Source organism: Aplysia californica, unplaced genomic scaffold (assembly GCF_000002075.1).
Source record: "Aplysia californica isolate F4 #8 unplaced genomic scaffold, AplCal3.0 scaffold00015, whole genome shotgun sequence".
In the NCBI taxonomy this organism is placed as follows: Eukaryota; Metazoa; Mollusca; class Gastropoda; order Aplysiida; family Aplysiidae; genus Aplysia; species Aplysia californica.
In genome coordinates, this window is record NW_004797285.1 from 2,934,630 (window position 1) to 2,959,860 (window position 25,231).

Sequence of the window (25,231 nt, forward strand, 5' to 3'; positions counted from 1 at the left end):
AAAAACAAAAACTGACAACACGTTTAGGTCTAGAATCTACTCTCTTCTTTCTTTTCCATTCATTCACTCGTGGCCGTGGTCCATAAAATGGTAAACAAAAAAAGTAGAGATCCTTGATTTTGATTTGAACGAAGACAACAAAGTCAAAGTTTAATCTTAGTAGTAAGTCTTAGTGACTAAGAATCTTAGATTCTTGATTCTAGATATCTAGATCTAGATTCTATATTCTAGATCTAGTCATTTGCTATCAATAATATTAAACGTCAACTGAATGTTTAAAAACCAATATAGATTACTTTCTCACCTTCTGAACCTAGATGTAATTGTTTGTAGACTATATTTCTGATCGATTCAAATTCAACATAAAAACGCCGAAGCAGCCCAGACCGTCTTTTTGAACTGTCTCTACTCTTTGTTTACAAAATGACAATCAAACTTCGCGGCAAGGCTGTTGGTTGCCACGTAAACTTTTTTTTAACGCATGTACCGACTAAACTAAAGTAACGTTGTTTTTTTTCCGAACCGATTACTGTAGTGAAACGTTGAGCCGATTTAATGTTTTACAGGGTTTGTTTTGTTTTTTTCTTCTACAATTTTTATTCATGTTATGTCTGAAAATCAGTCAAGACCCTCCCCCTGTTTTTTTTTAAATACTGATGCTGATGAATGTTTTCGTTGCTCTGTGTGTGTGTGTGTGTGTGTGTGTGTGGTGTGTGTGTGTGTGTGTGTGTGTGTGTGTGTGTGTGTGTGTGTGTGTGGCTTAGGCGTACGGGTTTTGGGGACAGCCAGAGAGTATTTTATAATTATAATCACTGGGTTGCACCATTGCAGCGTACGTCATGTGTCGGACGAAAAGCCCGTCTGATCTCTCAAAGTCGCACGTACGTAGGCTACTACGTAGGCTAACCGCGCTAGTCAAATATTGTGCCGCACACTGCTAGACTTGCGCAGTGATAGAACAAGTGAAATTCAAGTTGGTTGGTTAAACTAGTTTTTAATATGCAGGATCTTATGGTCAATAGTTGGGATGCTCTCATTGAAAATTGAGTAGGTTATTTGACAATTGCATGTGCAAATTAAATATCAAGCAAACCTATATATCTAGGTGAGACAAGCTTCTGGAAGGATCTACATCATAATTATTATTAATTATCATTATGTTTTGCCTTCTCTAAAATTTTCCTCTTTCACATCTTTTCTTGCTCTCTAACAATGTTTTAAATTGTCACCTGTTAATTTCTTGATCTCCACTTTCTGCCCCCACCCCCTCACCTCCTAATATGCCCCCTCCTCTTGGGCTCATGCATAGATGTACACTAGTTTAAAAGGAGGTAACTCTATGGGCTCATGACTTTCTTGCCTATAGCTACTGCTGCTGCTCCTTGGCTTCTTCTTAAATTATTGTAGACAACTTTGGGTAAAACGAGCAATAATCCATTTTTATAAAGTCATATGCTGCTGTTGTTGTTGTTGTTGTTGTTGTTGTTGTTGTTGTTGTTGTTGTTGTTGTTTGTGTTGTTGTTGTTGTTTGTGTTGTTGTTGTTGTTGTTGTTTGTGTTGTTGTTGTTGTTGTTGTTGTTGTTTGTGTTGTTGTTGTTGTTGTTGTTGTTGTTATAATTGATCCAGCAACTCTGGCTCGCCCCCCGATGCCACGTGCAGGTTTCTTGCAGTTGCTGATGTTCCACAATAGATGAGTGTGTTGTCAATGTTAGGTCTCGGATGGGGAATTAGTGTAGCTCTGACGTCATTCAGGGCTTACAGTGGAAAAGGTGATGTTCCACAGTCTCATATATATATATATATATATATATATATATATATATATACATATGGATAGTCACACAAAGGGCACTTTGGGAGAAGTTCTAGTTTTATTCTGTTCAGGTGAAAGTTGAGCTAGAATCAAGGAGATTAGAACTTTTAGTCTCCTTGGCTAAAATCATGTTCTGTTCGTAGGCACATTATAAATCGGATCATGCGCATGGTCTGTTTTCTTTCTCTGTAGGTGATTGATTATATTACACAAGCAGTAAATTAAAACTTCATCCTCGCTATGGTCGAGAGGGGGCGCAACATATATATATTTTCCTCCTTGCCCATCATGTAAATTGGTCCGAAATAGAGTCAGTGATCGAGCGACTAAGTTATGGTACACCGGAATTACACGTCAGAGACGTGAAGGCTGCACACTGTTATTTTAGTTAAGATAGTAGCCTACAATAGCTAAAAAAAATACGGGGGGAGGGGGGGTTTCGTGACCTACAGGTAATTGCCTCATATTCAAAGGTCCCGGGTTCAAATTCGGATAGCGACGGAAAAAATTTTGTCTCTAAAATGTTCTCCTTTCACCTTCTTTCCTTCTCTCTTGAAATAATAATATATTCTGTCGTCTGCTTTCGTCTCCGCTTTCTTCTTCCACCCTCTATCTGGGCTCCTGACTGTTTCTACAGCCTCGATCGCTACCGGTAGGCCTACTCCTTGCTTGGTTCCTTTTTACTGGTCTTTCAGCCACGCCCTTGATCTTCTGGTAGGAAAGATCTACGGTACACCTATATAGCTTTCTCGGACGAGGGCGAAAAATCTCAGAGGTCCCGTGTGCAAGTTGCGCTCGTTAAAGATCCCGTATTGGTGGTGCAAAATCCATAAGAGTAGACTTCGGCCGCCACCCGAGAAAAAATCAAAATGTCATACCAACTGAAAATGTTTGGTGTGTTGAATCCCGCGCGCTCATAAAACCTAATGCAATTGCGAGCGCCGTAATATACATTTAACAAAAAAAAAACAAAAAAAACCCTAAATGCGCATACGATGAGGTGTTCTTATCGCGCATTATAACAAACATATTTGTGAGGCATCTTGGTGAAATCAGGCGCTCGTCAAAATCATGAAATCGAAGAAAAAAGTATTTTTCCAAAAGTTTGGAAAAAATGTTTATCGAAATTGTGTTTTTTGGCTAAACACCTATATGTTCATCTGAAAACACATTTCCATAATAGGTTTTACTGAAAAACCTTGTTGAAAGGCACAAAATATGTAATTTTCAGTTTTCAAGGACTCTTAATTAGCTATTGACATTACCAACTTTGGAGGCCATTTTCTCATTAATGTAACCACTGAAACCAGGTTACCCCACCTTTAAATCGCAAATATCTCGACTTCTAATCAAGCTAGATGGATATTTTTAAAAACTGAAAGCAAGGCAAATAAATAAAGTTTCACAAGGTATCAATACCTCCACAAAGTCAAAAATTGACGAGCGCCTGATTCCACCACGTCGTGACTCATTTGGCTTCATAGCTGTTGATCATTGCACGCTTCATTCCAACCGCGCTGTTAAACTACAGCTCAATACTCCGCGCATCACTACCCATTCTATAATACGATATTTTAGAGCAATAAAAGTACATAATCAAGTATATTATACTTGGCTTAACTACTATGGCATATTTTGGTTGTTGTTTCGTTCTTTGACCTCACACCAAAAGGCGGATTTTTGGTAGCTACTTTTTCGGGAGCTATCGTAACAAAAGATAATAATATGTACATGAATGTTCACGTATATAATATAATATGGCTGCCTTTTTTTATTTTTTTATTTTTTTTTTTTGTTGGTTACAACAGAGGATTTAAAATGCCATCAAAATGAAAATCCTATAGATCTAGCGACGTTTACTGATTACAACACGTTTAAAAGTTGGGTCTTTGAAGACTTTTCAGTTGCTGTCATCTGAAAACCTCACTGCCAAAAAGAATATTTATAATAATTATTATGATACTAATTGCTATGCGTACAAATAAAGTAAAATTCATTTTCGAATGGATGATAATGAAAGTATGGAAGAAAAAATAAATCTTCCCAAGCGGGGAATCGAACCCCGGCCGTCGCGGTGAGAGCGCGAAATCCTAACCACTAGACCACTTGGGAACCTGACTAAATTGTGTCTTGAAACTATATATTCCATAGACTCTATCAATGTGTCCAATATTTTATTTTTTATTTTTCAATGAAAGTTTTAATTTTGTCTTGAAATATTGACCCTTTTCAAAAAAAATTTTATTTAAGACCTCATCACATTCTTTATTCTTCTTTCTCTGTCAAACTAGCTTTTGATTCGAAGATGTTTTATGTTTAGTTTTTAAATATTTTGAGGGCTGGCAAAAACAAGAAGCTTATTTTCCGGAAGTAATGATTAATGATCAACAATCATTGCAAGCCAAGCCCAGTCAGACTCTTGGCTTCTTTAATTTACTCTATCATTTTTCTAATTCAAAGGGCTAAGCTAAAGTGTTTTTCCAGCAATGACAATATTCTACAAACAAGCGTACATGATCTAGTGGTGCCCAGGAAGAGGTCATTTTGAAGAAAGGTACCTCTTGCATCTGGACAATGTTTTGAGACTGAGTTTTGTTTGTCTTGTGACTTGTGATGGATGCTTTTTTTTGTAGTCTAGCACTTAGCAGCTAGGGAGAAGTAATGGGTGGGAGTGAGTGAGTTGGCAAATCGTTGAGTGACATTCATGTCATTGTGAGTTTGCTTTAATTCTTAGAATACAGAAGGCTATACCACCTTTGGGACACAATCCACCTGTCCAGTCCCTTGCCTTACTCTTCTTACATACTCAGGCTCAGGCTCAGGCCTTACTCTAAGGCGGCGCCGCCCTTACACTTAGCAAGCACGCCTTTTATTTGTCTTATCCGGCTTACCTGGGCCTGGCCCTTTTGAATTTTTGGGAGGAGTTCCGTGACAAGATCAACTGAGCAAACTATAAAAGAGTTGCTGCACTCTAAGAGAATCCGAATGATGACTTAGACGACTAGATAGATCTTGGCAAGCTAACTTTTTGGTGCTTTTTCGATAGCCCCAGCCCCCCCCCCTTATTTGAGCCTGGATCTACATTTAGAATCTAGATCTACGTTTGATGCGCTGCGAACTAAGATATCAAACCTAACGACTGCAAAACATCAAATTATGGGAAAATCATGCCCTCATGAAATCCCCCACATTATTTTTATGGATTTTTATACCCCCCTACACTTTGGGCCAAAACCGGCGAATAACAATTGAATGGGACATTTAAAAATTACAAGCAATCAAAATAAATACGAACTAAGCGCAAAACGCCTAAATTCAACAATTAGTACATATGATAAGCACAGCGGAACAAGTGATAACACATAGCATGTAGTCGCTCAGCTGGACCGCGTCACTTTATCGATCAATATATATATCTTGGCCAAGAGATGCTCTACGAAGTCAAGATAACTTGCAAAGTCATTGGTCACTATTTATAACTTTGACCAGTAATTTTTTCCGTCATTTTCCATATTATAAGGAATACTGACATTTTCCATTGAAAAAGGTCAGCGTCTATGCCCTTTATAGGGCCTGCACGCTTCCCAGTTGAAGTAGGTCAGCCCTATATATAGGGCCTGCGCGCTGCCCGGGTAGCCCGGCTCACGCCCTTGGCCCTTTATATAGGGCCTGTGTGCTTCCAGGATTAACCCTATATTCTCACCATGGATGGCTGTGGGATGCCTCTAACTTTGGACAGGCATAGTGCTCAACTGACTCAACCAATCAATTAGAAATTTTGCTTAGATCATGAAAATATTTGTGGGAAAGGGAAGAGTGGAGACTACAATCTAGTCCCTCTTTGCATGGGTGTCTCATACAGGCCTATAGATCAGCAGCACCCGATTCACTCATCCATAGCAGCTCGTATAGTAAATCTGAAATCTTAATCAAGATCTTCTTCAAAGTTTTCAAGACCCTATAATCACACCAATTGTTCTGTCTCTTTTGTTTGATATATGTATTTCCGCATTCTTTGGTGCTTTTAAATGCCAAAACAACAATTTTTGTGTGCATTATAAGGAATAAAGTTAATTTGTGTCTGTGTCATGACACATTGGAATCTGGAGCTCATCAATTTTGGGAGTTACTGATACATCATCTTAAAAATTCTTTTTAGTTGTTTTGATTTCAGTGGGGGAAAAATTTCAGTCTGTCTTTGAAAGAAGTTGTGATAAGTAGGTGTGATTGAAGGAAGTAGATCATCTGGTTTCTGGAAGAATCATGAAAAAAATTAACTGCTTAGGTTTGTTGACTTTAATTCTTTTTCAATAAAATGTGTTTTTAAAAGAACAAAAAGATTTCGAGTCCAAATAAAATTGGCTAAAAATTGCCTAATGGGCAGAAAAATGTTCGTTTCTGTGATCCCATTATTTTAACGAGTGCTTGATTTCACCACAATGCCACACATATTATATAGTATATCATTATAGGGTACTTATATTTAATTTTTTTGGAAAACTTGGAATCCTGGATTAGAGCTGGTTAATACTTGCTACTGAATATCTAATTCCTGTAGATCCGTTGTGGCCAGGGCATGGGCCCTCTATGCATATGTACGTAAACCAGGTGAAATGAGTTACACCATACGTTTGTTATGATTCTTGTCCTTTGGAAATTTTTCTGACACCTAACAAAGGCTTTGGTCTTGATTCATCACCCAAGTATTTTTTTGGAAATAACAAAATATGCATGTCTGTTATGTAATATGAAATAAAATAAGTATTTTGACATTTCATCATCTAACTTGGCATTGGATATATGTCCTTCATTGTTGTCCTTTCAAACCCCATTCATTGCCTTTCTCACCGTGCACCAGGGTATATGCCACGGACAAACACCTTCCACCTTTCTCTATCCTGGGCTAGCCTCTTGATGTTATTCCATGTCTTCCCAATTTTCTGTACCTCGATTTCTGTGATTCTTCTCCAGGTTCCACGCGGTCTTCCCCTTGGTCTCTTACCCTGAGGGTTCAAATCCAAAACTTTCTTTGTTATGCAGCTGCCTGACTTCCTGAGGGTATGTCCAATCCATCGCCACCGCCTTCTTCCTACCTCAAACCCCATTATGTCATCGTAATGTTATTTTTATCAGTGAGTTGATAGAAGGCGTGTGTTGATAGAAGGCGTGTGTTGATAGGTGTACCATGTACTTAGTTTTGCGCTTTCTTTTAAATATAGGTTTTCCGTTCTGTTTTTCAGTTGTCTATCTCATCGTAAGAATGTCGGCCAACACTGTTAAGAAGGATGGCGACAAGGTGAAAGCTACGTTGAACCCTGGGAAAACAACCAGCAAGTCATCCAAAGCGAGTGACCTTGACAAGATCAGACAAAGCCTGGCAAAGCGTTCGTTGAACGTGAAATTTGACTTGCAAGGCTCAGACTACAAACCCATAGAAAACATTGGCATTGGTGCATACGGAGTTGTCTGTTCTGCTATTCACACAAAGTCTGGAGATCGAGTGGCAATTAAGAAGATCCCGAGTGTCTTTGATGCTCTCATCATTGCTAAAAGAACCTACAGGGAAATAAAGATTCTCAAGCACTTCAAGCATGACAATATTATCTGCATTCGAGAAATTCTCATGCCGAAAGAAAATGTCAAAGCATACCAGGTAAGCTTAAAGTAAACTGTTGGATGCCTTTAATCGAAATTTTTCAATAGTTTGTATGTAAATATATTGATTCAGTGGTACAATAAAAAATTATTTTAGGCCAAGATCTGGTTTCTGCAAAATTATAAAAGCTCAAAAAATTTCGAAGAAGTTTTTTCCTTCGTTTTTTTTTCTTCTTTTTGTACAATGTTGAGCTACATCATTTCAGGGGTAGTGGACAGTAGGTTGTTTAATCCGTACTGTTACTCAGAATGGGTTTTTAGTAGGTTTTTATAATAATTAAATGCTTTTTGGACTGCTCTGTGCTTGCCTTTGTTTGAAAGTGCTATTTTACTTATCAATGTTTGTTAAATTTTGGAAAAGGGTTAATTTTCATTAGTTTCTTCTAGGTCTGGGCTCAACTGTTTTGTATTTTCAGGATATCTACGTTGTGTTCGACTTAATGGAGAGTGACCTTCACCGCATCATCTACTCTGATCAAGAGCTGAGTGAGGAGCACATTCGCTACTTCCTGTACCAGATCCTCCGCGGGCTGAAATATATCCACTCTGCCAACGTTGTTCACCGCGACCTGAAGCCGAGTAATGTCTTGGTCAATGAAGATTGTCATCTCAGAATTGGAGATTTTGGTGAGTGGAGAAAAAAGTTGGCGGTTGGCGGGTGCTCTGATGTGGTTTGCTTCTTCTTTCCTTTCAAACATCTATCGTCCTTTTCTCCCCTTCTTCTTTTTTATCTTTGTTACTCTCTTGTAACACCTCTAATCTTCTGGCGTTCATATGACCTTATGCAGTTGCGAGCGGCGTGAAACCTCTACTAAAAAAAAAGAAAAAAGTTGTGTATTCTGGAACAAGGACTCCTTTTGGTTTCAGTTAACCCCCCGGGCAGTGCCACTGACTGTAGTGTCTTTAGGCCATTCCCAAAGGGGGGACATTTCTCGTTCAAGCATAGTAGAATTGTAAATGGGCTGACTCATGTCACACTCATAACTGTGCCTGATCTACAACAGGGAACTGCTGCTTTTTCTTTCCTCATCCTTACTATTGTCATGTTCCTCTACTTCTTTTGTATGTTTGTCACTCTCTTGTGATCTGCTATTTCCGCGGTGCCTTGATAGTCGAAGCAGACCTTGTGCTGTTGTAGCTAGAGAGGTGAGCAGCCTAAGTCTGATTCCCTGTAAAGACTTCTCTGTTGACACCCACCCCTTGGCACTCAAATGACCGTATGCAGTTGCGAGCGCCGTAAAACCCTCTACTATAAAAAAAAATGTTTAATGGATTCAGTATTTAACTGTAAAAATGATATAGTAAATCAATTACATTTGTGAGGTGTTGTGGTGAAATCAGACACTTGTCAAAATAATGAAATCGAAGAAACCAGTATTTTCCCGCCCATTTGAAAAAATTTTCTGTCGAATTTTTGTCGTTTGATTCAACACAGTTTTGCGGGTCTAACAGAAAATTATTCTAAGTGACATTTTGCAGATTTTACAAGAGAACGAAAAAAACTTTCTCATTTCAACCGAAAGCAATTCTAGGATCCGAAACTCACATGTAGTGTAGAAAAAACAAACACGGGCTCATTTTGTAAAATGTGGGGCAGCGTGGTGAAATCAGGCTCTCGTCAAAATAATCAAAGTAAAGAAACTTCCATTTTTCCACAGGTTTGTAAATTTTTATCAAATTTTTGTTTTTTGGCTCAACACCTTTCATGCCCATTAAAGAACTCGGTTCTGTGTGGATTTTTCTGAAAAACTTTGTTTAAAGGCACAAAAAATGTAAATGTTCAGTTACCGTGGACTCTTCAGCTAAGGAAATAACTAATCTTTTCTCACTTATTTTACCTCTGAAAACAGTTGACCCCCACCTCCTTCTTTCGCAAATATCTCGACTTGTATTCAAGACAAATTAACATTTTTTTCATCAATATAAAGACAAGTGAACAAGCTTTAAGATGATATCAATAACTCTACATGGCCAAAAATTGATGAGAGCTTGATTCCACCACGCTGCCTCACAATCGTTTTCTAATCAATTTCTTCCGTTCTTGTTAAATCAAACAAAGTGTCACCCTGAATACTTTTCTTCTGAACAAAGTGAGAGGAAAATTAGTAAAAAGCGGTACTTAGAAGAATTTCGTTTGTTTTTGGCTGAGCCACTTGGAAAGAAAAGTTTTCTAACTTGTGCACTTACAATAGGTTTCTTCATTTTCTGCCTCTGGTAGCATTTTTTTTTGGAAGTGGGAAAAGTATTTTGAACTGCCACATATTAAGATTTACAGTCTTCAGAGACAGCATGCATGCACACGACATATTCCCACACATAAATATTTTTTTCCTTAAGTATTCTTTTTACCAAAGTCTAAAGTTGCTTTCTCGCAACAAGTTTCAAATGAAGAATAGTTGCAGCGTCATCATCATCTGATCATCGTATATACTGCTTCTTCCTGACTTTTTTCTTAGGGGGCTCTCGTGGCCTAGAGGTTAAGGTGTTGGCCTCTCATTCAAAAGGTCCCGGGTTCGAATCCGGGTAGCAACAAAAATTTTCTTCTCTAAATTTGTCTCCTTTCACCTCATTTCCTGCTCTCTAGCAATGTTCTGTCGTCTGCTTTCGTCCCCTCCTTCTGCCCCCACCCCCTCACCTCCTTTGCCCCTTCCTCTGGGCTCCTGATTCTTTCTGCAGCCTTTCTACTGCTACTCCTTCGCTTCTTCTTACATCTGTCTTTCAGCCACACCCGTGATCTTCTGGTAGGAAAGATCTACACCTAGCCTTTTCGGACAAGGGCGAAAAATCTCGGAGGGCCCGTGTGCAAGTTGCGCACGTTAAAGATCCCTTGGTGGTCTAAAATCGATAAGAGTAGGCTTCGGCCGCCACCCGGGCAAAATTCAAAATTTCCTACCAACTGAAAATATTAGGTGTGTCCCGCGCGCTCATTTGACCTTATGCAGTTGCGAGCGCAGTAAAACACTTTTAAAAAACAAACAAACTTTTTTCCCACACTTTACAAAATCAAACTTTTTTCCCACACTTTACAAAAACAAACAAACTTTTTTCCCCACACTTTACAAAAACAAACCAACTTTTTTCCCCACACTTTACAAAAACAAACCAACTTTTTTCCCACACTTTACAAAAACAAACAAACTTTTTCCCCACACTTTACGAAAACAAAACAAACTTTTTTCCCATCCAGGAATGGCCAGAGGGATCTTCTACACCCCAGACGAGCCCAGCTATTACATGACGCAGTACGTGGCCACCCGGTGGTACCGAGCGCCGGAGATTCTTCTGTCTATGTTGGAGTACGGCACAGCTGTGGATATGTGGTCTGTCGGCTGTATCTTTGCTGAGATGATTGGCAGAAAACATCTCTTTCCTGGTGAGAACTTAATAATAATAATAATGATAGATAACATTTATATATCGCGCAAATCCCCACTCTTTACACTTCACAATCTATACTATTACCCCAGCAGACCTGAGAGTATTCAAATACAATCTCAACTTCCTGGGAAGTATACAGTGCAAGCGGCCATTTATAGGCGCTAAAACACTAACATACTGACAAGATCTTTCACTGTCTGTGGCCGGGTACCCGTTCCCACATTGGTGAAGTGAGGAAAATTTGTGTGAAGTGCCTCTTATATCTTATCTTATCTTATCTTATCTTTATCTTATCTGATCTTGTCTTATCTTATGTTTACCTTTGTTGAATTCTCTGCTTTTTCTTTTCAGGCAAAGACTACATGTCCCAGGTGAAGCTGATTCTTGGTGTGTTAGGGACCCCTTCAGAGGCCGTGATGAAAAACTGTCAGAATGACATTCTCAAGCGGATTATCAAGAGTGAGGATTTTTTTTTAAACAAATTTTCATAGGTGGTTGGCGGGTGCTCTGGTGTGGTTTGCTTTTTCTTTCCCTATCAAACATCTATCATCTTTATCTCCCCTCCTTCTTTTTTTTGTGTTTGTTATTCTCTTGTAACACCTCTAATCTTCGGCACTTATATGACCTTATTGTGTCGCAAGTACCGTAAAACTCTTACTAAAACTAAACTAAAAAAGACATATTTTCTTTTGTTGAAAGCCGACTGATGGATGGCAGAAATATACCAGGATAATATACGTAAATGTTTCGAAATCATTGGTGCAGAGACGTGAGTGGTGAATCATGACTGCCGATGTCTGTTTCAGATCTGGCTCATTCGACCATGAAGCACCTAGCACAGATCACTCACTGTTGAATCCAGGAGACCTGACTTTGAGTCTCAAGTGGGGAAGAAATTTTTGTTGAAAATCTCCGTCTTTCTGCTGTGATGTTGTATCCCTTTCAACCCAGGTTGGCCGTGGAAGCCCACCTCCTAAATGATCTAAATTGTTTCGAGCGGGGCTTAACAACTTTTGCATTTAAAAAATTGCTTTTTCTAAGTTTACCTCTGTTTAGCAAATGTTTTCTTTTTAGTTTTAGTAGAGGTTTTACGGCGCTCGCAACTGCATAAGGTCATATGAGCGCCTGCAGATTAGAGGTGTTACAAGAGAGTAACAAACATAAAAAAGAAGAAGGGGAGAAAAGGACGATGGATGTTAGATAGGAAAGAAGGAGCAAACCTCACCAGAGCACCCGCCAACCACCCACAGCAAATGTTTGAAGACTGGATTTGACACAGAAATTTCGTTGTTTAAAAGCTTTGTACAAATGGAATGTTCTCGTCCCATGGTCCTAATGAGAGCACAGCTGGTGGACGAATTCAGCTGAATTTGAATGTGAGCTTCTAAACTAAACACGTTTGTTTTTCAAAGTTGGACTCGAATCGGTCGTTTTGTGCCCAAATACTAGTTTTTGCCCCTCCGTGAAATAAAATCTTGCCAGCCCTTTTTGAATGAAATGAATCAGATTGGCAGTATGCTCTGGGTATAAGTTTGATACATAATCCCTGTTCTAATAGTATTCTGTTAGTATTCCAGTATTGTCCATAGCACAATGTCGTCTTGAAAAAAAAAAGGGTTAGATAGGTCTTTGGAATATAGAGCTCTGACTTTGTCTGGCTGGTGTCTTCTGACGGAATATTTTTCAATTTGCGTCTTCCATAGTTTGGCATGATTTACTCTGTCGAAAGCCTTCTCCTGGTATCAATGGCATGTGCTTAAGAAACATTTTGCTGAAATTTAAATTTTAAACATTGGGAGAAAAAAAAAAAAAAGAAAAGATGTATTATGCAGGTACAATTTTTTGAAGAATGAAACAGTTGGGTTTTTTTTCTCTCTGCTAACAACTTTTGACTTTTGGTTTAGAAAAGTTGAACAGCTTGCTGACAAATTATGATACTTTTTGGTCCTCATGTTTCTCCACGCAGGTTTTGGGAAGAAAGAACCAATGGCCTGGGATAAATTGTTTCCAAAAGCCAGCAAAAAGTCCATCGATCTTCTGAGCAAGATGCTGGTTTTGAACCCAGAAGTCCGCATCCCAGTGGAGAAAGCTTTGTCGCACCGTCTGCTCAATAATTACCACGATCCGGATGATGAGCCCATATGTGTGCCAACTTTCAACTTTGATTTTGAGAAGGAGGTACGTGTGTTAGTGTGAGAATGAAATTTTTTTTTTTTTTTGGGTAAATGTTTTACGGCGCTCGCAACTGCATAAGGGCATATGGGCATGCGGGACGCATTAAACATTTTAAGTTGGTAGGAAATTTTGAATTTTGCCAGGGGGTTGGCCGAAGCCTACTCTTATCGATTTTAAACCACCAAGGGATCTTTAACGTGCACAACGTACACATGGGATCTCCGAGATTTTTCACCCTAGTCTGAGAAGGCTAAGTGTAGATCTTTCCTACCAGAAGATCAGGGGTGTTGCTGAAAGACAGCAGTAAGAAGGAGCCAAGGAGTAGCAGAAGAAAGCTGCAGAAAGAGACAGGAGCCCAGAGGAGGGGGCAAAGGAGGCGAGGGGGTGGGGGCAGAAAGAGGAGACGAAAGCAAATGACAGAACATTGCTAGAGAGCAGGGAAGGAGATGAAAGTAGACAATTTTAGAGAAAGAAATTTTTCGGTCGCTACTCGGATTTGAACCCAAGACCTTTGAATGAGAGGCCAACACCATGACCTCTAGGCCACGAGAGCCCCCTGAAAATGGTTTCAATTGTGTGATGTGTATGAGGGGGTAAAGTATCTACATTTTTTATTTTTTTTAAATATGCTTCTTTTTTTAAATACTGGAATACACTTGTGATTGTTAAATCCTGACATTTGTTGGTGGTTGACGGGTGCTCTGCTCCTTTTTTCCTATCAAACATCTTTCGTCCTGATCTCTCCTCCTTTTTCGTATTTATTACCCTCTTGTAACACCTCTAGTATTCGGCACTTATATGAACTTATTGTGTGTTGCAAGTGCCATAAAACACTGGCTAAAACTAGTTTCTGACGTTTTTTTCATTTCCACCATATCCAGGAGATGGACAAACCCTCACTGCGCGAGGCAATCATGCACGAGATAACGGACTTCCACCAGCCGCGGCAGCCTTCTCTCAGCTTCAGTGCATTTTTACGACCAGCCCCAAAGCTGGAAAAGTCGGAAGATAAACACGAGGATGTGATTGTCTCTTCCGACAGCCCCACTTCTCAGCCCAAAGGAGCAAGCAAGGCCGGTAAGTAAATTAACTTGAATCTTTTTTGTCAAGGTTTATGCTGACAGTTTTTTTGTCCATGGTGTGTGGTCGTTAGAAATGTTCTGTTTGTGAGTTTAGATTGAAAAAAAATACTTTGATTGGATGATAGCCCCTATGGTCTTCATCATCATCATTGCCTTTCTCACCCTGTACCCAGGACAAACACTTTCCACCTTTCTCTATCCTGGGTGAGCCTCTTGATGTTATTCCATGTCTTCCCACTGTTCTGTACATCAATTTCTGTGATTCTTCTCCAGGCTCCATGCAGTCTTCCCCTTGATCTTTCACCCTGTGGGTTCCAATCCAACACTCTTTTTGATATGCAGCTGCCTGACTTCCTGAGAGTGTGTCCAATCTATCGCCAGCCTTCTTCCTATCTCATCTCTGACTGGGATCTGTCTTGTTTTCCTTAACACACTTCCTCGTTGGTTACCCTGCCTTTCCATCTGATCTTCAGTAACTTCCTTAGACACTTGTTCAAGAAAACCTGGATCCTCTTTATAGCCCTTATGGCGGAGGGGAAAAATCTTGATGATGAACACGATGAAGTGTTAAGGAACATGAAAAAAGTAGAACCAATGTCTGTGGTGGAGCAGTCAGGTGCTTTTCCATTACCCGGTACACATAGAATAATAATAGATAGCTTTAGTATAGCGCAAATCCCCACTCAACAGCAAGCTCTATGCGCTTCACAATCTATACTATTACCCCAGCAGACCTGAGAGCATTCTGAAACAAACTCAACTTCCTGGGAAGCATACAATGCAAGCAGCCATTTTATAGGCGCTAAAACACTAACATTCTGACAAGATCTTTCGCTGTCGATGGCTGGGTACCCATTCCCACCTGGGTGAAGTGAGGAAAATTTGTGTAAAGTGCCTTTCTCAAGGACACATCGTCGGGCCCACGGCTCGAACCTCCGAACCCGCAACCTCACGATTACAAGTCTGGTAGCCTAACCACTAGGCCACCGACATAGAAGACCTTTATGTTGGGGATGTGCTTCTCTTCTCTCAATCAAACAGATCAAGGAGCTTAACAGTTTTCACCCACGCAACTCTTATCCCCACGGACCAGGATACTGGAGCGGTACACGCTATATCACTAGGACTGGGCAATGAGTCGCTTTAGCAAAATCTGGATAATGTTAGTGCACCTCTTCAGTGATTAAATGTGTCATGAACCACTTCAGCAAATGGGTTAGAAGAACCACTTCAAACTATGGGTGCACCCACTTCGGCAAATGGGTCAGGAAAGAGAGTTTGTGAGTCTGAATTCGGATAATGTTTCACTGAGAAGAATCCGGTTATCCGGATTTTGCCCACCACTATATATCACACCGTCGCAGATCGGCGTCCTGTGGGGAAAAGGGACGGCTTCTCACCGTCGCCAATTGGGGCATAGTGTTAAGCTACAAACAATTTATCTCCAAGGCCTTTGTCCAAGAATTTCTTCTCCAGCTCATCCCATGTCTGTCCAGTTCTTCCTCTTAAACCTTGTGCACATTGCCAATGGCATTCATTTGATTCAGTCTGGGCTAGCTAGATTTTCCTTGTGGATGGTTGGCAGGTGTTCTGGTGTGGTTTGCTCCTTCTTTCCTATCAAATATCTATCCACCTTATCTCTCTTCCTTCTTTTTTCTATTTGTTACTCCTTTGTAACACATCTAATTTTGTGGGTGGTTGGCGGGTGCTCTGGTGTGGTTTGCTTCTTCTTTCCTATCAAACATCTATCGTCCTTATCTCCCCTTCTTCTTTTTTATGTGTGTTACTCTCTTGTAACACCTCTAATCTTTTGGCGCTCATATGACCTTATGCAGTTGCGAGCGCCGTAAAACTTCTACTAAAACTACAACTACATCTAATTTTCAGCACTCATATGACCTTAGTGTGTTGCAACTGCCGTAAAACTCTTACTAAAACTAAACTATCAAAAAGTCTATGTCTGCTAACCATGTGACGTACAACTGTCTAAGATTTTCCTTTATGGAGGGGCAAGAGCTGCAGTTTCGGTGCTATACGACAGACTCAACTGGCAGCCTTGAAAAACAAACTCTTATGATTTTGAAAGTCACTCTCGAATTTTGTTGAATTCAGTTGGAATATGCCAAAATGGTAGCTCTTGCCCCGTCCGACCATGAAGGAAAATCTGGTTAGGTCTGACTGAATCAAATGAATTTGATTGGCAGTGTGCACTCAGTATAAGCTTGTAGCATTCTCACTACCAGGGTAGCTTTGTAATCTTACCAGGTGGGTGGTTGGCGGATGCCCTGATGTGGTTTGCTTCTTCTTTCCTATCGAACATCTATTGTCCTTATCTCCCCTCCTTCTTTTCTGTGTTTGTTAATCTCTTGTAACACCTCTAATCTTCAGCTCTTATATATTACTTTATTGTGTTGCAAGTGCCGTAAAACACCTACTAAAACTTTTTTAAGAACTTACCATAGAGCTGGAGGGGTTAAGACTTTGCTTGTATATTGTTCTGCTATGACCGTTCCCAGATTCTGTCACGGAGACCAGGGCCAGCGGGAGCTACCAGACTCAGAAGACGCCAAATGCGGACACCCACAAGACTGGCTCCAAAGTGTCCCCAGTGTCTCTCGATGTCGGTCGACTGCAGGTCGTGGCGCCTTCTGCAGACATTGAAATGCTGAGCGCACAGTCAAACGATGGCCGAGCAATGGAGACTCAAGGTCCACCAGAGCTGCCTCCTGTGAAGAAGAAAGACGTTGGACCAGATGGAAAGGTCTCCGAGGGGCAGAAAGCAGCCCCTGGGGAGAAAGAGAGCACTGGGAAGTCGGTGACGCCGGAGAAGCCTAGCAATACAATTTCAGAAGACACGAAAGCTTTGGTCAAACAAGCTCTTCTAAATGCCACCCAGAGAAGGCAAAGAGCAGGTATATTTTATCATTGTGCGTAGAATTGTTGGGCATGTGGAGTTGCTGGTATCACCTGAAAGCTTGCTCAGTTGTTTTGCTTTTGCAGGGAAAAAATACTCATCTATTTTGAACAGAAGTCAGATAGTTTAGATTGAAGGAGGTGGGGGTCACCTGTTTTCAACAACAAAATTAGCGAGAAAATAGCTGCCATAGTTTGATGACTTCCAAAGCTTGAGAGTACTTGGGATCTGCAAATTTACCTATTTTGTACCTTAAATCAACGTTTTTCAGTAAAATCCATACACAAATGTGTTTTTAAATGGACCTAAAATTTGCTGAGGCAATAAAACAAAAAACAATAAGAATAGGCAAACGGGCAGAGTACTCAAACAAGCGTGTCAAACCGTAGAAATGAAAGAGAGAACGAATGTTTCAGTAATTTGAAAGGAGCCACACTCAATGTAAGTCCCTCAGACAGTTTTTCTGATTAAACTTTCTCCACTATTTTTAAAATGCCCTTTTTTAAAAAAATTTCAGAATCTCAAAGTGATGATGTGGACAGATCGAAGCCGATAACAGCTCAACAGAGGCAGAAGGAACGAGAGGAGAAGCGGAGGAAGAAAAAAGAGAGAGCATTGGAAAAGGTCAAAAAGTCGAAAGATAAGAAAGGTGCTGTTTGTAGGTGTAGTTTATTGTGTGTTGTGTGCAACATTTGAGAGACTTTTGAAAAATATTTCTAAAAATTGAATTCAGGTACTGTTGATTTTTTATCAATTTTATGAAAATGCGATTATAATACTCCTGATTTCAAATTTTTTTAAATGTATTTTCTGTTCAGCTACCCGAACCAATCTTCTTGCTTTTCCTTCCTTGGTGATAGCTTGCCGAGACCTCCTTCATGTCATCACGATTTTGTTCATGTTACCTTCATCTTTCAACGCACAACCACTGTCCTTGACACCCCAGCACCCCAGAGGAAAAGAGACTTTCCATTGCCATGATATAATGAATTTTCAAGTACGCAGCCTTGGATTTCAACTGAGCTAACAGAGTGCCCAACCTTTTAGTATAGATAAGTTTGCTTTGAGGTTTAAGAAAAGGGGATGTTGTTGTTGTTGTTATCGGTCCAGCAACAGCTGGACTCTCGCCCTTCTGTCCAATGCCTTGTAGTGATAAGTGCAGGTTTGCTGCAGTTGCTGTAATGTTCCATAGAGTGTGTCGTCAATGTTAGGTCTGGGAGGGAGAAGGGTGAAGAAAAGGGGTTTGGTGGAGGTTGCCAGCGGTAGGTCCTCTCCCTCCGTTCTTTCTGTCTTTTTATCTGACCTTTTTTCTACTGCTAAATGACGGTCATTGCATCCGTGTGCTTCTCTTGAACACTTTGCTATCACATCTCTTTTTTCTACTGCTAAATGACGGTCATTGCATCCGTGTGCTTCTCTTGAACACTTTGCTATCACACCTCATTGAGCGGCAATGTTTACCTCCCAGTTTCTTTTTATTTTCCCCAAAATGCCTTTGCCTTTGATTGCAAGGGTTTTTACTATATGGGCCTTGTGATGGCAAAGTGTTTATCGAAGTCAATGATAAAAACGTTTTATCGTTGTTGTTTTTTTGTTAACGCATCTGTCTTCCTCGTAGGTGTGCAAGAACAGAGCATCTCTCTATCAAACCAAGACGTGGAACTGCTCCGTCGCTGGACTGTCATGCAGAATCCTGCTCAGAGGGGACAGCACTCTAACAGCAACAGTCCTCCTCATCCCGAGCCCTCGTCGTCGCCGGCCAACCATAGCGGGACGAACAACGCGCCAGGAGGCGCTAGTACAGGAAGCGGAGCCCTTCAAGGCTCAAAACAGTCGTCAGGGACTTCTTCCGTCAAGCCTCGACAGATCCTGGCCAAAACCAGCTCCTCTACTTTAACCATGGCCTCATCAGTGACTCTCTCCTCTAATCAGATGAATTCTGGTGGCACGGTAATCATATCCTCCTCTCAGATTGGCCTCTCGCAGAGTAACTTTATCCCTGTCATTGCAATCCCTTCAGCTGTCAATCCAGGCAAGCTGGAGATTAAACGAATTTACCGCTCAGAAGAGGTGACCCCTCAGGCGGGTATGTCCGGCGGTAACACCTCTTCTTTCTCCTCGTCCCAGGCCTCCGACAGCACAAAGGCTATGTTACAGAATGCCATTCTCTTGCGGAGTCAGGCTGAAGCAGGGGCGGGTAACTCTAATCAGAGGTCAGACCCCGTGAAACCTCTGGGTAGTTTCCTTCATCAGATTGATACAAAGGAGAAAGTATCGTCGGTAAATTCTTCAGGAGCGCCGTCATTCCCTTTCCTCCATCAGATTGATACAAAGGAGGAAGTGTCGTCGGTAAATTCTTCAGGAGCGCCTTCATTCCCCTCTCAGGCCACCTCCAAAGGTCTTCCGGAAGTCTCTCAGTTAAGTGCCATTCCCTCCCACATGCTGCCTGCCTCCTCTACTGGGGCTGGGTCCTCCAGTCATCTGCACAGCGAACCGCAGCAGGATGTTTCTAGTGAGGAAAAATTTACGCCTAATGGTCAGGGCAATGACCTCAGCGACTTTCTGGATAGACACATCAAGGAAGAAGCTGAAAACATGGAAAAACTGGGTGGAAAGAGTTTCGGAGCTTCCTCTTTTGACCCGTACTCTCATCATATGTCTGGAGATGGGCAAACGAACATTTTCAAGTCAGAAAATGAGAGTCCGTCTTCTGAAAACCTACAGATCAACCTGTCACCCCCTCACCCGCCGCCATCCTACTCAAGTTTCCCCCAGGTTCTGCAACCCCCCCAGCAGCACGGAACAGGTGCTCATTTGCCTCAAGGTACCGGCGAGTCACACGGTCGTCCAAATCACAGCGGCGACGCTTCTCATAACACAGACGCTCTGCCCTTCTCGGTTTACGGGGATCAACTTCTCTCCAACTCGTTCCCTACCCACGGCAGTTATGGGGGCAATTTCCATCAAGCAAATAACAGCACTAACAACACCTTCAACAACCATCCGCCGAATTTCTTAACAGGCGAGAACTTTTCTGAATATCCATCTCGCGGTGCGGATTTGAACTTTGCTGGGTCCGACCCCCACCCTCAGTCCAACATGTTGTTCCCGAGCACCTCGGAGTTCAGCCCTCAGGCTAGTCAGATACAACAGCAGCGACACCAGCACCACCAGCAAATGTTCCCCTCCACTTCTTCCAGTTTCCAGACTCCGCAGAATTTTGGCGGCTCAGGTCCGTCTTTCCAGATCCCCTCTTCATCCTCCGTGGCCTTGGGGCCGTGTGCTTCCAACTTTAATAACAATAACAGTTATCACCAGCAGAGACAGACCCACCAGCACAACATTCCCATGTCAGCGGGGAACCCCGTGTCGTCCAGTCTGGGCAACTCTGGGGGTCAACAAGCCCAGCTGTTCCACCACCAGCCACACGGGCATATGGTGGGGCCGTCCGCCTCGTACGGGAACCAACACCAGCCTCTGCCAGGTAATAGCGCCTTAGGTTGTAGATGTTTTACAGCACTATTGACTCTCTATCTCTGAGGGGGGGTAAACCCACTACGCCGGGGCCCTTTTTTGGTGTTAAATCTAAAAATGACAAAAACGTCATTAAATGGGTCATTTAATTGAAACTAGCAAACCTGTTTTGATAGTTCTTCTTCCAAAGAATGAACTTCAGGTAAAAGAAACCTGTTTTTGGCAATTGCCGAAAAGTAATTTGATGTTGAAGTCGTCGTAAAGGAATGTGCCCAATGGTTCTGACCGTGAGCCGCTCGGAGTGGCTTGCCGGAGATAAAGAGTTAATGCAGTTTTCTCATTAGTTTGGAGATGGGTTGCTTTCCCCCTGCTCTGTTGTCGGAGCCAACGCGGATTGAATGGGATTCTAATTAACTGAGACATTCAATTTAATTTTTAAAATCCCCACCATACGAGAATCGAACTCACGTCCTCTGTATGAAAATGAAGCTCTCTTTCGTTTCTCCAGGAGAAGAATAGGAATAGCACCCCCTTGTGCGTCAGCTGTTCTGGTTCACTCAGTACGGAGTTATGAGTTTAGTTTATTTTAATGACCTCTCGTTCTAAAGCCAAATTAAACGGAGAAAACAGTTGCCCCTTCCACCTGAAGAAGATTTTTATCAGTGTAACCATTTAAAAAGGCGTTATTCCGAGATTTTAATTATAATTTATACAAAAACTTGTTAGTTTCACTTTGATTTTTTTTCCACACAAGTAGTAGGTAACTCTGTTCGCAAAGCAGGCGCTTTTTTGAAGAGGGCGCCGCCAGATTGAGAGGACACTTTTTCAATTGGTTCAAAGAGAGGAGTGAACTATCTCATTATACAGAATCTTTGACTAAACTAAGTTGTACCCCTCGGGGCGGTGCTACTGACTGGAGTGTCTTTAGGCCGTTCCCAAAGGGGAGATATTAACATTTTGAGTTCTTATGCACAGTAGAATTGTAAATGGGCTCATTCATAATTGTCATGCTCATACCTGTGCCTGAACTGCAACAGGGAACTGCTGCTTTTTCTTTCCCCATCCTTACTATCGTCATTTTTTCCTCTACTTCTTTTGTATGTTTCTCACACTCTTGTGACCTGCTATTTCCGGGATGCCTTGATAGTCGAAGCAGACTTTGAGTTGTTGAAGCTAGAGAGCTGAGCAGAGTAAATCTGATTCCCTGTAAGGACTTCTCTGTTGACACCCACCCTTTGGCGCTCATATGACCTTATGCAGTTGCGAGCGCCATAAAACCTCTACTGAAACAATTAAACTAAACTAAGTTGGCGGGTGCTCTGGTGTGGTTTGCTTCTGCTTTACTATCAAACATCTATCGACTTTATCTCCCCTCCTTCTTTTTTGTTATTGTTACTCTCTTGTAATACATCTAATCTTCGGCACTCATATGACCTTATTGTGTTGCAAGTGCCGTAAAACACTTACTAAAACTAAAAAACTAAGTTGTGTGTCAATTTACTTCCTCCACTAGGTCCGTCGAACGTGAGTCGTGGCCTGACGGTGAACTGCAACAAACCGGGACGGACGGCAGACTCCCCGGCCGACCTGATCGCTTTGCTCAGCAAACAGTTTTCCAAGTCGCAGGTGGTGGACGTCTTCCCGCCCACGCTGGCCTTGACCCCTAAAGGCACCGGCGCAGGCTACGGAGTCGGGATGGATCTCGAGACTATGCTGACGGATGCACAAGACAATAACGCCTGGTACAATACGATGCTTCTTCCGTTCTTCGCGCTGTTCCTCTTTTTTTTCTTCTTTTTTTTTTTTCCCTTGCCCATTTATATGAGATTGACGCCATCTGATTAGTAGAAAAAAGTGCCTATGATTGTGTCCAATAGTGTATTACATGCATACTTAGTATATCAATTAACTGTAATAGCGGATAGAGATTCCAGGATTATAGATGTAAGTCATTGATCTGAGAGCGGTGATGATTATAGAATTAATAGTGGTGATGAGTGATGATGAGGGATTGCGTTTAAGTTTTATGTTAACGTTAGTCCTATCTTCCTCTGCTCCAATGAGTCACGAGGGACGTGGGCACCACTTTTTGGTGTTCCTCTTCCAAAGGTGTTTGGTTTGTGTGGTTGGCGGGTGCTCTGACGTGGTTTCCTCCTTCTTTTCTATTTCTATTAAACATCTGTCATCCTTATCTCCCCTCTTTCTTTTTCGTGTATGTTACTCTCTTGTAACACCTTTAATCTTCAGCAATTATATGACCTTATTATATTACAAATACCGTTAAAAATTTTACTAAAACTATAACTAAAGACATGAGGTAGTTGGAGGGCAGGTCCCCATTTTCTCTCTGTCTGTCTGTTGTTTGTTTTAGACTTTCCATGCACTGAATAACTGATATTGTATCCATGTGCATTTTCTTTTTACTTATACAAATTTTTCAGAAATAGCCCGATGTCTCATTTCTTCCTCCTGTTAATATGCTTAGTGTCTTGCCGGTTGATGTTTGTCGGATGCTCTGGTGTGGTTTTATCCATCTTTCCCCTCAACATGTCTCATCCTTATCTCTCTTCCTTCTTTTTTTTTGTCTCTCTCTAGTTGCACCTCCAATTTTTGTTATTTAATAATAATAATAATAATGAAGATCATTTCTATAGCACCGACTCCCATGTAAAACACAGCTCTTGGTGCTTTACATAAATGCATGTGCGAACAATATTCATGCATGCGACATACACATGCACACATATACACTCATACACACACACACACACACACACACACACACACACACACACGCACACTCGCGCACACATTACACGCACATGCACGCCAAACACTCACACATACACACACACACACACACACACACACACACAAACACACACATCTACTTGCTTATCACACGTGTACGCTTACACATCATTACGAAATGAGCACATACACGTATATAATAGAATAATATACACAATGCAATTCGCAAATATATAAATGGATACATAGTCATTTACATAACATTGTACTGAACATGAATCTACTGACATAAAAATAATGTCATTAAATGTGTCTTTAAAAATTAAAAAAATTTAGACTCATTTATATATCGCAACCTCAGTGCTTTCTTGTCGTATCTCTATTTTTTTTTTAACAGTGAAAATGTGACTTCTTCTTAAGCAAAAAAAAAGATATGGAAATACAGCAAGAAAGCACTGAGGTTGTGATATGACCTGGTGTGTTTATAATGCTGTAGAGGTCTTACTAAAACTTCAAACTGAACAAAAGTGTCTTGTTGTACCTCCCCTCAGCGTGCGCGTGGAGCAGAGTCCTCTGTCCTCGTCTCTGCTGGCCGACTGGCTGGACGTGAGCAGCAGCCTGAGCCAGGCCGACCTTGAGGCGCTGGAGAGAGAGCTGCAGCTGCAGAGCCCCATGAACATCAGCTACAGCGACGTCAACTTGTGATGTGCTGCTCTGTGACGGACCCTATGTAGGTAGTGGGCGGGTGCCAGGCCGACCTTGAGGCGTTGGAGAGAGCCCCATGAACATCAGCTACAGCGACGTCAACTTGTGATGTGCTGCTCTGTGACGGACCCTATATAGGTGGTGGGTGGGTGCCAGGCCGACCTTGAGGCATTGGAGAGAGCCCCATGAACATCAGTAACAGCGACGTCAGCTTGTGATGCATGTTACTGCTCCGTGTCTGAGCCGGACTCTTACTGTTGCTAACTGCCGTCGTAACATCAGATACAGCGACGTCAACTTGTGATGCCTTGCCCTGTGACTGATTCTGACCACTGCCGTCGTGCAATCTCTCATCACATTTAGGCCAGTCTTGATGTTATTGGTCTACAATGTTTACTGTTCACCCTTAACCCTTTTGATGTGTGGTTGCTGGGTGCTCTGGTGTGGTTTGCTCCTTCTTTCCTATCAAACATCTATCGTCCTTATCTCTCCTCCTTCTTTTCTATGTTTGTTACTCTCTTGTAACACCTCTAATCTTCGGCACTTATATGACCTTATTATGTTGCAAGTGCCGTAAAAATCTTAGGACAAAATACAAACTGACCCTGACTCTTAACTGTTACTAGCTGCCGGCGTGCAATCTCTCATCCTAATTAGGCCAGTCTTGATGTTATTGGTCAACAGAGTTTTCTGTTCGCCTTTAGTTAACCCTTTTGTTCCCCTCATATCTTGTTTTCGAGTAATTCCTTTCTTATACTGTGGTGGCATTTTATACAAATTTATGTGACCAAAGTGTTGTAGTTTTCTTACTTTTCATTTTTGTAAAGCAGGTTTGTCTTGTACGGAGAATCTCACACACTTCATTGTTCCTCTGTTTTTACCTTTACAATTAAAGTGCTGCAAATGCCGTCATCCTGCCAGTAATGATTCCCCCCCCCCCTCCCCGGGGCAGTGCTACTGACTGAAATGTCTTTAGCCATCGGGGAGCGTTAGCCATGTTCTTGTGCACAGTACAATTGTATAATGGGCTGATTCATCAATGTCATACTCATAACTGTGCCCGAACTGCAACAAGGAACTGCTGCTCTTTCTTTCTTAATCCTTACTATCGTCATTTTGTCCTCTACTTCTTTTGTGTGTTTGTCACACTCTTGTGACGCGCAATGTTCGGAGTGCCTTTATATAGTCGAAGCAGACTGTGCTGTTGAAGCTAGAGAGATGAGCAGAGTAAGCCTGATTCCCTGTATGGACTTCTTTGCTGACATCCTCCCCTTTGCTCTCATA

At 41.5% G+C, this 25,231-nt stretch overlaps 1 protein-coding gene and 1 non-coding gene across 2 annotated transcripts; one reads left to right on the plus strand and one right to left on the minus strand.

The window, feature by feature from the left end:
- Positions 1–3,853: 3,853 nt before the first annotated feature.
- Positions 3,854–3,925, minus strand: TRNAE-CUC. Its single transcript has one exon. It is a non-coding gene; the product is annotated as a tRNA-Glu (tRNA).
- A 271-nt stretch (positions 3,926–4,196) lies between these two features.
- Positions 4,197–24,452, plus strand: LOC101850222 (mitogen-activated protein kinase 7). Its single transcript, XM_005090330.3, has 12 exons — positions 4,197–4,367; positions 7,054–7,466; positions 7,885–8,095; positions 10,656–10,841; positions 11,198–11,305; positions 12,813–13,024; positions 13,903–14,098; positions 16,620–17,015; positions 17,535–17,666; positions 18,636–20,501; positions 22,005–22,233; positions 23,794–24,452. The coding sequence occupies exons 2-12, from the start codon at positions 7,074–7,076 to the stop codon at positions 23,945–23,947; spliced, it is 4,083 nt and encodes a 1,360-aa protein (XP_005090387.1). The 5' UTR covers positions 4,197–4,367; positions 7,054–7,073; the 3' UTR covers positions 23,948–24,452.
- The last annotated feature ends 779 nt before the right edge of the window (positions 24,453–25,231 follow it).